At 38.5% G+C, this 14,290-nt stretch overlaps 1 protein-coding gene across 7 annotated transcripts in view; it reads left to right on the plus strand.

The window, feature by feature from the left end:
* LOC126292223 (G-protein coupled receptor moody) overlaps positions 1–13,370 on the plus strand; it is a 1,247,805-nt gene extending 1,234,435 nt beyond the window's left edge. For 5 of the 7 annotated variants that reach the window (XM_049986090.1, XM_049986089.1, XM_049986092.1 and 2 more), the window contains exon 9: positions 6,871–13,370. In XM_049986090.1, the coding sequence (XP_049842047.1) occupies positions 6,871–6,998 (128 nt within the window). In that variant the 3' untranslated portion in view covers positions 6,999–13,370. Of the gene's footprint in view, positions 1–6,854 lie in introns of all 7 variants that reach the window. The other 2 variants (XM_049986094.1, XM_049986095.1) reach the window with 1 other exon arrangement.
* The last annotated feature ends 920 nt before the right edge of the window (positions 13,371–14,290 follow it).

The raw sequence follows: 14,290 nt of genomic DNA on the forward strand, positions 1-14,290 counted from the left end.
GAAAGGACAGATTACTACTCATCATATAGCAGAGATGCTGAGTTGCAGATACGCACAATAAAAAGGATGCTGAACAAGTAAGCTTTCAGCCAAAAAAAGGCCATCACAATTAGAGAAAACACACAAGCCCAAACCTCCTTGCAGTACCTCCCAAAAAAGTTAAATGTGTGTAAATTCCTAAGGGACCAAACTGCTGAGGTCACTGCTCCCTAGACTTACACACTAACTTATGCTAAGAAGAACAACACAAACACACAGCCCGTGACATGGCACCTCAAACCGTGCGGCACAGTACCTCCCCTCCATCCATAAAATTCTCCTATCATGCAATCCCAAATTCCTGAATCCCTTATCACAAACAACTCTTGCCCTCCAGGAACTAGAGCAGCATGCACAATGCCACCTCAAAAAACACTCCAACCTGTTCACTTCCTACTCCTACCTCGGGCTACCAATACCCACCACCTCGACAACAATCTTCCACACACCACCCCATAGCTGACAAATCCTCCCTTGTAGACCTACTACACCTACTCCACCCTCAAAAGCTCACTAACACCACTGTACATAATAAAGAACCTAGAGAGACCCAAAACACAGTCGTGAAACTTTTTTCCAGAAGCCTTAGCTCTACAGGAGTATCAGACCTTTCCAAAGGCCTCACCTTTCTCCCCACTCCCAAATTCAGTCATGCAGTATTTGTTAAAGATGTTCTCACCTTCTCCCTGTCCCGTAGTTTGTAAACATTTTTTTCACCACCAACTCTACTGGGCACCCTGCCTGACTCAGTTTGCTCCTCCATCCAACTGTGATCCAGCTAAGCTGGAACCACTGTGCTGTGTGTGTGTGTGTGTGTGTGTGTGTGTGTGTGTGTGTGTGTGTGTGTGTGTTGTCTTGTTCTGATGACAGCATTTTTAGCTGAAAGCTTACTTATTTGACAGTCTTTCTGTTGTTCATATCTGTGACTCATCAGTTCTGCTATAAACTGAATAGAAATCTATCCTTTTCATAATATTGTCATTATTGAATAATAGAGGATAATAGTTTTGACAGTGGCTTTATATACTTTGACACATACAAACTATAAATAAGTACTTATAATAGAAGCTTAAAATAAAATTGTTTTGTTTATATTTTTTTAATACTTTGCTCATCATATGATTTGTATCTTGAAAGAGTAAATATTCTTATACCATATTTTACTGAATTTTCAGTTTCAGATAATTTTTAATAGTCATTTTAAGTTGTTTTCTTATCAAATATGTTAAGACCCTTTCTTTTGCCATTGCAGTACAGCATATTTGTATAGACATGAAGTGTTACCTAGAGACTGTGTCATAAAGTTTTATTGGTGAAAAAATGCTGACCACAACCTCGCTTGGTGACTTCAGAACCCTTTCCATTTGTTCACTACCTCAGTTAAAACTACATTAACACCTCAGAGATGACATTACCTGCATAAGTAATGTTAACTTTGAACCTCTGGATCTTGGCAATGGTTAATGATATTTTAATGAACTGCCATGTACAAAAAATTATAGACGTGGCCATCTCCACAATTGATGCTTTTCCATCCAAAAATCACAGGGTTCAAGGTTTTCTTATAAGCTATCTAAGGCCCACCTCAGACCACACCTAACCAAAAGAACCAAACAGTTTGCCTGGGCTGGAGGAAGTGTGTAATTTTTAATTATAAATTTTGACCTTGTACTGTACAATAGCTAGAGTATGCTCGTTCTTCTGATGGATATATACAAATGATGGCTAAGGCAAATTCCATAAAAAAAAAAACCACATTACCCATTGAAACTTCCTGGCAGATTAAAACTGTGTGCCCGACCGAGACTCGAACTCGGGACCTTTGCCTTTCGCAGGCAAGTGCTCTACCATCTGAGCTATCGAAGCACGACTCACACCCGGTACTCACAGCTTTACTTCTACCAGTATCTCGTCTCCTACCTTCCAAACTTTACAGAAGTTCTTCTGCTATGGTAAAGGAGGAGGGAGGGGGGGGGATTAAAACTTTCTTGCAAGATGATGCTGTGAAGTGTCACAACGTAAATGGATTTAGCTGCAAATGACAGATGAATTGCAATATGGTGGTTATTATGTGAATTGTACATTAAACTAGGCATACCATGGAATGGGCATGACTGTGGCACAAGACATATTTAGTATACTATGAACCATTTTCTGGTACAATTTGAAATCGAGAAACAGCATATTCCACGCCAGATTTGGGTCATGTTCATAATGCATTGTGAAATGTGCATCTTCTGCTCAACTATGTTTGTAATTGGAGCACTGAACACAGCTTTTTCAGGTAATCATAAAGCCAGAAGTCACGTGGATTAAGACCAGGTGATCAGGCTCTAAGGAAATGGCTGCTGGTAATTATAGCATTTCCAAAATGCCTCTGCACCAGCTGTTTCACTGGCTGTACTACGCGGGGGAGGAGCACTATCTTGCATAAAAATTGTCCCACCCACATACCCATACTGTTGAAGGGTTGGAATGATGGTGTGCAGTAGACTCTCATAGAACTGACCACTGATGGTACATGTAATAAAACTTGTAGGATTCATCTCTATGGCCCTACAGTAAATGAGGCTGTCAACCCACATCGTACAGTCATGTTTGCAGAAAGAAGTGGCACTGGTTGGTGTGTGTGTGTGTTCTTTTGTTGCCCATATCGTGCAATTCAGCATGTTGATATGTCCTTGGAGATGTACATGGGCTTCATCTGTTCCATGACCATTCACTGTCCATTTCCGTGTGATCAAGAAATTCTAGATCAAAGGTGTGCCTTACTGTCTCATCAGCAAGAAGTAACTCCTGAATGTGGATAGCAATGCCAGATGTTTCATGAAAGTTTCTGCCCCTTGCTCACAGCTAGCCCGCCCAGCTAGCTGTACGGTCTAATGCTCTGCTTTCCAAGTGGGATAGTGTGCCGGTCCCTGGCAGATTAGTGTCGAGGTCCAGTGAGCCGGCCAGCCTGTGGTTGGTTTTCCATCTGCCTTGCCGAATGTGGGCTGGCTCCCCTTATTGCACCTCAGTTACACTATGTCGGAGATTGCTGCGCAAACACTGTCTCTATGTACACGTACACCATAATCGCTCTACCACACAAACATTGGTGTTATGCTCATGACGTTCCCAGGGGAGGGGAGGAGGGGGGCTCCACTGGGGGCAGAACTGCACAATAATGCTGGGTTCAGTGGGGTTGTGAACGACTGAGGGCTACTACGGCGGGACGAAGACTCTCTCTCGTTCCTAGGTCCCTAGTTCAATACACACACATGCTCACAGGCTTGTCTGAAGTGAAGTGTGGGCAATTCCTCTTGGAGTGCTGTCACCACATCAGATAAACTGCCTTCCTCCCTCTGCCACATTACACGTCAAAAAAAAAAAAAAAAAAAATAAAATAAACTGTCGTTTGTAATCAGTTTCTCCAGACCCTAGCAGGCATTGGAAACTGCCTTTTTTTTTTCATACCCTTGAGTCTCCAGAACTTCTGCAGATGTATCGGTGCACCGCCACCATTCTTGTACAAGAGCTGCACCAGCAGCGTGTGATCCTGCAATGAGTGAGTCATGATGGGCCACTTACACACAAACTCGGGAACAGCCAGGTATCCCTCATTTTCTATTTTGCATATTCTGCCACTTACAGCGCCATGTAGTGGCAAAAATTTTTGTTTCCAGAACATTTTCCCCTTCTTCGATAATATTGTATTTAGCACCATTCTGAGCAGTGATCATTTTTTACAGGGTTTTCAAACTGGAACTCGAGATGATTATAATTAAATGCTGAAAAATAAATTATTTATCTATCAAAGTAGAAACAGAAATGGTAACATCAGCAGTCATGAGGGTGACAGTTCTCAAGTAGGACACACTGTGGGTCGGCCGGTTTCATATGATGATGATTATTCAACAACCAATCAAGTTTGCCATCTTTCTCGTGCGAGCGTGGTAACTAATTTTGCGTTCAGTCCACTGAAATAAATGTTCTATTCTCCTCCATCTTAGTGGGATCAGGACTTTATATGTTTATTTAAATTCAAAATTCTAGTTCATACATACATATTGAGTAAATTCTCTCATGCACAATACTCTGAAAGTCACTATGTTGAATTGACAGTAAATCTTTCTATTCTGAACAGCAATATTTTCAGTTCAGAGGTGACCTCTGCGGTACGTTCCTACCAGATTGTCTTTCACCTCGCCAATCCAGACGTCTCTGACATCATCCGAGGCAGAGTGCGATCCGATGTTTAACAAACGTGGATCTTACAATGGCTGAGTGTGAAGTGCACCTTACTACTGCCTCTTGGGCTGTATTTATATAGGTGCCGCAACGGACGGCCAAGGGAACATCTGTTGTTTACTACCTTAACACATGGCAACAGCCTCAGAACGACCGCTTTCTCAGACACATAATCTTCAATTAATTCAGAATCATCTTAATTTTTAAATGTATTTAGGTAAATTATTTGAAAGCGCAGAAAAAGTTTCAGCGTACCTGAATAAAAACTTCACTTTATACCATTTTTATAGTGGAACTAACAGTAGATCGTCACCTCTGAACCATACCTTTACTAGAACTTGCAGTAGGTATTATTAATACCACAACTTTAAAATTAGAGACACTTAATCTACTACAATTCGGCATATTTTAGTTACAAAATTGGTTTTCACTTAATTATTTAAAAACTATAAGAGGTAGCTTAACATGGTCTCTTTACGTTATGATTTTTAGGGGGGGGAAGTGAAGCATAAAACAAATTTTTACGATTCTAAGTCCCGTTTTTAATGCCTTCCATTTTTATTGAAAAAACGGGGACTCTGCCCGTATTTTCGTTCTTTAGGTTTGAAATTTACACCACTTATTTATGAACTCCATAGGCACCTCCTGAGCAAATTTTGGCTTTCTACCTTTATTATTTAGTGCCACTTTTTTAAGAAAGAAAAAAACTTCATTTTTACGGAAACTGTCAAGTCTAGGTATATATTTGAAACATTATTGTAATAAACTATATGTTAACAAAGTTATAAATGTAGATTTTTAACTTTTAATTTTATAGTTAATTGTGGTGCAATACTTGTGCGCTATGTGCAGACGCATTAAGGTGACAGGGCACTACCAGCAGTGAACTGGCGAAAGACCGACACACTCACTCTCCTCTGTTTCTCACACACGATACAGCACTTGAGTCCTTAGAAAATGTAGTCCATTAACAAAGGATGTGGCTTACAAAACACTTGTTCGACCTATACTTGAGTATTGCTCATCAGTGTGGGGATCCGTACCAGATCGGATTGACAGAGGAGATAGAGAAGATCCAAAGAAGAGCGGCGCGTTTTGTCACAGGGTTATTTGGTAAGCGTGGTAGCGTTACGGAGATATTTAGGAAACTCAAGTTGCAGACTCTGCAAGAGAGGCGCTCTGCATCGCGGTGTAGCTTGCTGTCCAGGTCTCGAGAGGGGGCGTTTCTGGATGAGGTATCGAATATATTGCGTCTCCCTGCTTATACCTCTGGAGGAGATCACGAATGTAAAATTAGAGAGATCTGAGCGCGCATGGAGGCTTTCAGACAGTCATTCTTCCCGCGAACCATACGCGACTGGAACAGAAAAGGGAGGTAATGACAGTGGCACGTAAAGTGCCCTCCGCCACACACCATTGGGTGGCTTGCGGAGTATAAATGTAGATGATTTACTTCAACACAATGTGAAGAAACTTCTTTTTCTACCTCTCAACAACAGTCAAATTCAAACAAGAATGGTGAAATACTGACCATTAAAATGGAAATCGACGCAATGTAAAGTCACATCTTTGGACAGACCGTATGTGCAGCAGTATAACATAAACAAAATACGTGGATGATGCATGGGTGACATACAATTACTGAGGCATTAATTTCCTTTCCATATATAACTTAAAAATTACCACTATTGTATTCCCAAAGAGAGTGAGCATGACTGCCAATAGTCAAATGCTTATTTTTCTTTTTGGCACAGACCAATGTTTTCTTTCATCATAAGATGGTGTGCCTGACCCTGGTGCAGAGCATCTTCAAAGGAAGTTATACCTCTTGTAGACTTTCTGCACCACTCCTAAACTTGCTGCAAGGACACACACATGAATCACCATACTGTTATTTTAACCTGCAATGCATTTCCATAGGTTTAACACCTTCACTATTCAGAAAGATGAGTCAAACTCCAGTGTGGTACACGTTGACAGTGGGGCAGCCATCTCTGCACTGACCAGCATCCTATTCTATGAAGCAACAACAGGTTGCCACCTGTCGGTCATTTTTCAAATTACAAGGATAACTCCCACAAAATCAATGGTAAAGCTTCTAGGAATTTTATTGCACTTTTAAGGTTTTCATTTGCATCATCCTCATGTAAACTACAGCTTTGTTAGAGGCAATGATCTCAACTTCAGAGCTGTAAAAATTTACTAGTTTCTTGTCCGTAGGGCTTGCACTGTTGTTCTCTAATGAAGAGCTATGGTGCCATTCCTAGCTTGATCCTTTTCTTTCAAGATGGAATGACCACTGAAACAGATAGTGTAGCTTAAAATAGATGTGATTGAATCAGTAAAACAATGATTCAAATGGCTCTGAGCACTATGGGACTTAACATGTGAGGTCATCAGTCCCCTAGACTTAGAACTACTTAAAGCCAAGGACATCACACACATCCATGCCCGAGGCAGCATTCTAACCTGCAACCGTAGCAGTCAAAACAATGATTCCCTTCCCCTCCAATTGGTTTTATCATGTTCTTTGTAGTCTAACCCTCAGTAAATCTGCTGTCTGCCTCCACTCTCATAAATATTAGCCCGCCATTTTTGAAGGTGGAGCGACACCCGGCGGAGGCGGTTCTGGGGCGGGGGCGGGACAGCAGCCGCAGCGGCAGGACAACAACGTGATGGAGCTGGCGGTGGCAGGGACAGTCGGTCGCTGCGGGTCACAGCGAGCATGACGGTGACGCCGGAGGCCGTGGTGGCGACGGGGGCGCCACCCCCATCCCCACAGGGAGCTCGCGTCGGCTGCGGGCAGCGGCAGTGGGCGCAAGACTCAGTCGTCGCAGCCTCCCTGCAGCGGGTGAGGGACGGGCCGTCGGACAAGAAACTTGGACGCCGGCACTGCAGATGTGTCATTCCTCTGTGATGGGTGAGGGAGTGCCGAGTGTCGACCGCCTCACAGGTCTCCACGTACTGCCAAACAGCAGAAATGGTCATCAGTGAACGTGTCACCCGTGTTAGTGTTGTACAGTTTTCTCTTCAGCTGTATGCCTCAACTTACTGTGAGAGCCGAGGGCAGTGAGCTGTTGTGGGACTTCTATTTTGTGTTAAACTGTGACAGAATCACCTCTGCTTTCACGTTCGATTGTCCATATTTTGTAACTTGGATACTTTCAAGTTATACAATGAAAGAGCTGTCCAGATCCAGTTTCGTTTAAGTAAATCAACTGTAATTTAAACACACACCACCACCATCACCAAAAAGTTGGGAATGATGACTCTCGCTTCACAATGTTGTTTATTTTCTTGCAGAAACTCAAGCTTTTGAATGTCATCTCCATGACTTTTGACAGGAGCAACTGACTACTGTGGTGCCTTCTTGTACCGCGTATACAGCTTCTGATCGGTCAGTGGACATCACCATTGTTTCACTCTGTGAAAGTTTGTGTGTAGACGCCTACACTGGCGGTGCCACTACCCGTGTAGTGGCGTAAATAAATTGCCCAATTCCTTCACATCAAGGGCTCCCTGTAATGCACTACTAAGATTATATAGCTGCTAACCCGGCTGAAGTAGTAGTGGCACATTGTAATTTCTACTTCCTTTTTAATGACAGAATCCCATTATGAGTATTCAATGGACAAGACAGTTTCACCGAACAGTATTTGTGATGCTGTGCTTGGCAACTGGTCGTTTCCCAAGTTTTACTGCACTGTTGATACTCTGCATAGCAGTCAGAAATGGTACAGATGGACTGATTGATATACCCACAAACAGTCATGTACATAGCAGGGACTGTGAGACCATGTGTGCATCATCTCATTTATCAACTGAAATCATATTCCAAGGACACTACCAGTTTGGCTGGATTTAACACCGCAAGGCAGAAGGAGCACAATAAGTAGATCATCACACGATTGTTCAAAATACTCACATTTTTGTTTCTTTCAGAACAGGTACTTCAGATCATTAATCTCAGAATATAAAAAGATAATTCTGTTTCTGACCATTGGAATCAGGTGTAGCTGTCTTTGTCAACACAATTCTCTGTTCACGACTAGATGACAAAATAATACTAGTTTGAACTTTACTGTGTGCCAGATAGTGATGAAATAGGTGAACCTAATTGCAGCAGAAATTTGTATCAGCTTTTTGGTGGTGTATATGCAATTCAGTAAACCCTGTCATCAGCTTCTGTGAGAAATGTACGACAAAAGAGAATTAAATTTCTCGTGAACAGGGAACCAACAGCTCACCACATATTATTAGAATGTAAAGTAACAATGAATACCAAGAAGAAAAGAATAACCAAATGAGGTCATACTGTCAAATTTTGTGCTGAAATTTATCGTGCAGAAGTGACAATGGCCAAATGCAGTTTCGGACTGTTCACCCAGTTTTCAAACCCGGAATGTAGTCACTTCCCTGAACATATGTTCTTATAACTACACATACACAGCCACATGGAAGGATTTGTTGGTGCTTAAGTTTTTGTCACGATGTGATGACTGCTTTTGTGTTCATTTCCCTTACTGATACAGCTAATTGATATTTAAGTGTGTTTGAATTATCTGTTGTAGTTTTATCTCTGTATGAAAAAAATCGCTTTATTGCACTTCCATTTTTCAGAATTATGCTCAGTGTCCTCTCATCAACAGTGGATTGGTATTCTAATACACATATAACCATCGCTGTATTCTGGAATAAACATTTTGTTTTTAAAACATGGGAGAAAGCTTAACTATTTGATCAGATATGTTTTCAAACCAAATACTTCACTTGTAGTTTCAGTCTCCTCGAAGTGTACTTGAAAGACGGAATAAATTGGCACAGCATTGAGGGCAACGGTTGTACAGATCCCCATGTAGGTTTTTCTTTGACTTCCATAAATGTCCTAAGACGAATGCAGAGATTGCTCCTTTGAAGGACACATCTGATTCCCTTCTCCAGTCTCAACTAGTGTTTCATCTCTAATGGCCTTCTCCTCAATGAAATGTTAAACATTTAGGGTCCTTTTATCTCTCCTAACTTAGAGAACAGGTGTTCAGGGAGACAAAATATACAAATTATAATGTACAAGGAAATTGGTTTGATTGCTATGCAAAAAAATTAAGATATGATATATGTCAATAAAACTGGACAACATGTTCTTTTATGGTTATTTTTTCTTAGTAGATTGTGCGGCTTTCTTTTCTAATAATCTGTAATGAAGTGTGAATACGCTGTTTAAGCAAGTACAGAAAGAATTATGTTAGTTTGTTCTATTTCTACCATAGAATGCGATGGTGACTGTCCATTGAAATGCATCGTTTATATATAATGTGGGTGAATAAAGATGTTCCATTGTGTAAGTGCAGCATGATCACTGGTGTCTTTTGAGACTATAATAACCGGTTTACAGTTCTTTACCTGTACAAATTTCTTTGTGAAAAACTGCAACTGTTTTACTTTTTACACGCATGTGAATCACGTCCTCCATCATTAAACATTACCAATGTTCACTCTTAATATTTTGTAGTGAAAGTTCAAAGGGTAAATATTTAGACTAATAAAGATGTGACCCATCTACATGTGCATGTATTACTGCATACCACATAGGTGCATTCCAAGAATAATTACAGTAAGTATTCAATCTCAATGAAATTAATGATTTCACCAATGACTTATTTTGTGGTCGATATCTCTTCATACAAATGTCTTAGTGTTTAGCTCGATGTGTATTCAGTCATAAAAGTTAGCTGTTCTGAAACATCAGGTGCAGGCTCTAGATTTTTAGGTTTTTGTTTCTTTATGGAATTGCCCTGCTCCCATCTCTTTGCTTGAAAATTACTAAATGTATGGTTGGAAGAGAATTATGTGCAATTTGAGGAAAATGTATGTAGAGATGCATAAGGTAGTTAGAACAGGGTAAAATCTCTTATTTTTATATTAATTGTGGACTGGGTTACCCAAGAAGACCAATGATTACTTACAAGTAAAGAAAATTGAAAACACTATCAAAGGAGAAGGCAAAAATCTGGCATCATTACATTTGTAAAGAACTGAAATAATTGTCATTTAGCTTTTTTAAACTATGTATTTTAAGTCCTACTTGCCTCAGAAATGTGTAACATATTTTATATAACCGCAAGATTGCAAAATGGTATTCTAAGGATGTGAGCACAGTATAAAACAAAGTCAGTTTCATCAGTGATGATGTATAATTGTTTCTCAAGATAAACATATAAAGACATGTCATTAATATTTTGTAATTATATATTTTGTTTGTCAGTTTGTTTTTCTAGAGTTTCTGGTAATAAAGCAGTTTGTTTTGCAAATATTTGACGCAAAAAGTCTGCATGTATGATGTTCCATAGGTGTAAGGATTGACTTTAGTCAGTGTTACAGTTAGTAAGTCACTGTAAATATGAATGTAACTACAGACTGTAAATTTATTTACAGGATAGTGTCATGCAATATGGAAGGTGCACCATTAATGTGTATGTTATGAACAGTTGGGGACTGTGTGACTTCACATAATTATAAACAGTTTTGCTATTTTCTGAATATTTACTGTTTTATATCAACTATTATGAATACTCTTGTAGCTTTTTAAGTTAACTAGCTATTTAGGAAACACTAAACATAATAAGTGTGAATATAAATGTACTGAACTACGCAGGTATATAAAAGAAATAATATAATTGTTTTTCATAAAAACAGTAAGTTACATTAGTAAAGTGATAATAAGTCTTTGATGGTACGATTCAAAAATATTTAATTCCATAGAAATCTGTGACTAAAGTAGTAATTTCATTATTTTTCAGGTGGTAAATATTGTACACCAACTTGGCATCAAAAAATGAAATGCTGAAAGTAATATTTTTTTATTTGATGTTATGGAGAGGAAGCACTGGAAAGAGACTGAAAAAAATCCTTTGGCAAAAGCTTGTGGATTAAAACACTGCATTAGTCTATAGGAAAATGAATTTTGTATTGGCAATAAAAATATACAGTAAAGTGGTCAGTTCATAACAGGAAGCAATTTCCCAGTATAAGTTAGTGAAAATGAAATATCACAAATTATATTAATGCTCATATACTAATTTTCTAGTCATTATTGTTTTCTTATACAGATATATTTCAAGTCATTGTAAATGGGTATATTATGATTTATAGAAGCCAATTACCAAAGATCTATGACCAACTGACCTTTATGCTTGTGATCCATTTTGTCTGTCAGAACCACAAAAAATGTAACAGATAATTACAACAAACAAACAGCCATGGACACAGGCTAACCTTATTTACAAAATGATATAATCTGGGCACTAAGCAGGAGGGCCACCCCTAACTTTGCGTTAATAGTGTATTTTGTTACTGTCTGAAGAAACAGACTTCCTACACTTTCCAGTATGTTTTTTTTTTTTTCTCACCAGTTGAATGGAATGTTTCATAATTTCCACTCATTATTAAGCCATCCATTTATCTTCTACTGATGATCCTGATTTGTGTGTGTGTGTGTGTGTGTGTGTGTGTGTGTGTGTGTGTGTGTAAAATGTTGAAGGTGATACATGGACATAATCGTATGCCTTCCCCCTATGTAACAGGATGACTGTGATTGGCTTGTATTCCTGAAAGTACTTTCCAAACAGCATAAATGAGGATCTTCAGTTTATATCTCTAGTTATAATGTAGCGTTGTTTATGAATATATAAGCAATTTTTCATCACCGTCAGTTGTGAAATACAATTTTTTTTTTTTGGGGCCTGCATTGTTGGATGCAACTCAGAAACAACACTACTCAACTTATTATTTGTGTCGTCGTCGCCCCTCCCCACCCCTCATGAAATTTTTTCAGAGGAAAAACTGCATGGCAGTAAAAATACAGATGGCTTAATAACTCAAATTAAACAAATGACTTTTACAACAGTGTGGTATGAGTTCGAAAAATTATCTTAACTTCATCTTTATCTGAGCATGATTATTTTTTAATGTATAATTTTATATGTCGTAGAGTTCCAAAAACTGTTTTCCAAGTATGTATATAAAAAATGGATACAAGGATATGGGGCATAGTTTAAGATCAAGCAATGTAACCAAAGGTCCAGAGAATTATTTATTAGATGTAGTCATCATGTTACCAATAAACTTATAGTGTGTTTAATTTGATTTGCTAATATTCAGCATTAAACAGATTTCCAGCATCATATAAAAACTGATTTCAGTCACAAACTTGGTTCCTAAACATTCCCTTATGTCCATTCTGGACAAACAATGTAGTAGAGAATGAGAGATTCATATCATGGCAGAAGTACTATTCTTTCAGTGAGTGTAACATCTACACAATGGCAGCAATTCATTCAGTGGTTTAACTACCATTAAAAATATACTGGTAATTTAAAAAATGAAAGTTATTTTTAATGTTAAAGCTAAGTAGTAAAGGAGCAGTGCATTGTGAATCTGAAGTATTATTTTCCTGCATGTTAACTTCCAATAATTTATTACTCAGAAACTAAATTTCTGTTTAAACTAAGGAAAACACTGAAACACTTAGCTAAAATAATGCTGTCATGAAACACTCCAGATATTGACATAAAAGAAAATTGTTTAAGAAGCATCAGGATGACAACACTGCCATTACAAACAGAATTTTCTCACCTGTACACTTATCAGAAAATAGTGGGTAAAAAAAAAAAAAAACAACCATGTTTATGACTCTTTGGTTACCATTTCCTGTTTGCTATAGCAGTCATTAGGTACTTTAGTGCATAAATTTTTAACTTTTCTTTATGTCTTAGATATTATTTGATTAAAAATTGATGCATATTTATTTGCCATAATTTTCAGAAACAGAACATTTTATGATGTTAATTTCTTCATAAATTTTAGCTTTTCTTGCAGGTCAAAGCTATATCATTGTCTATGATAAGAGGGTCACAGCTATCCAGTGTTGTGTTTAGCCAAAAAAATTAATTTGATTCTACTGGAGAACATAAAGCTGACATTGTTCTGAAAAGAATTTTTTATATTATAAACCAATTTATTTATATGCTGTACTTTTGATGTAATTTGTGTCCGTTCACTATCATTCATTTTATTATATTTCAAATAAATGTACATTTACAGAAAACTAAGTGAATTGCTGTTATTTTCACACTACCTCTAATAGTAGGTGTCTTACAACACTACAAGCAATTTGCTTTAAAAACATTCCAGTGAAGGAGCATGATGTTTCATTTGCAGAATTGAGGGGGGGGGGGGGGGCCTTTTTATCTAACAATGGGGAATTTTGTTAATCAGCCTCCAAAAGACTGTCAACTGAAACAGTGACATACGTTTGTGGGGAAGGAGAGGGGTATGTTTTTACAACCCTGTGTGGAAGAAGCAATCATCTCTACCTCTTCCAATGGCTTCATCAAACAAGGGCTGCAGGATGTGATACCATGTTTAATTGTTCAACAGACAGTCATGTTGTACTTAATAGTTTTATCAAAGTAGAAAAATAAATCAACTCTAATTCATGTAGTAGGATATTCAGGCACAGGTACCTACAGTACTGACCTGGTCCCTACATCTCTCCTCCCTTCTTCCCTTTGCACCCAACTTGTCAATCCCACCCTACCGTTCTCCATATTTTTCCTTCTCCTTTTCACCCTGCCATGTTTTCTTGACTCCTTCCATAACTCTAAACCATTTTCTAAAACATCTCTAACCTTTTAACTGCTTCCCTTCCATACTACCTTTAAACTTCCGTTGACCACCCTGTTTTCGTCTCTTTCTCCCACTCATCTCTCCTACTTTTATCACTTCTCAATGTCTCTACACTACATTCACTCAACGAACTCTTCTCCTAATCTTCTCCAATCAACTATTCTTATTTTATTCTGTTCTGATCTTGTGTTCTCGTCCATGGAACATGCAGACACCCAACCCCCACCACCACGATTTGTACTATCACCACTACCAACTACAGCAGCAAACACTACACTTTACAACGCTAATTTGTGTTTTCATTTCATCTCATTTGAAAGACAAAGTATCAGAAAAT

The sequence above is a fragment of the Schistocerca gregaria genome, chromosome 9 (assembly GCF_023897955.1).
Source record: "Schistocerca gregaria isolate iqSchGreg1 chromosome 9, iqSchGreg1.2, whole genome shotgun sequence".
Taxonomy (NCBI): Eukaryota; Metazoa; Arthropoda; class Insecta; order Orthoptera; family Acrididae; genus Schistocerca; species Schistocerca gregaria.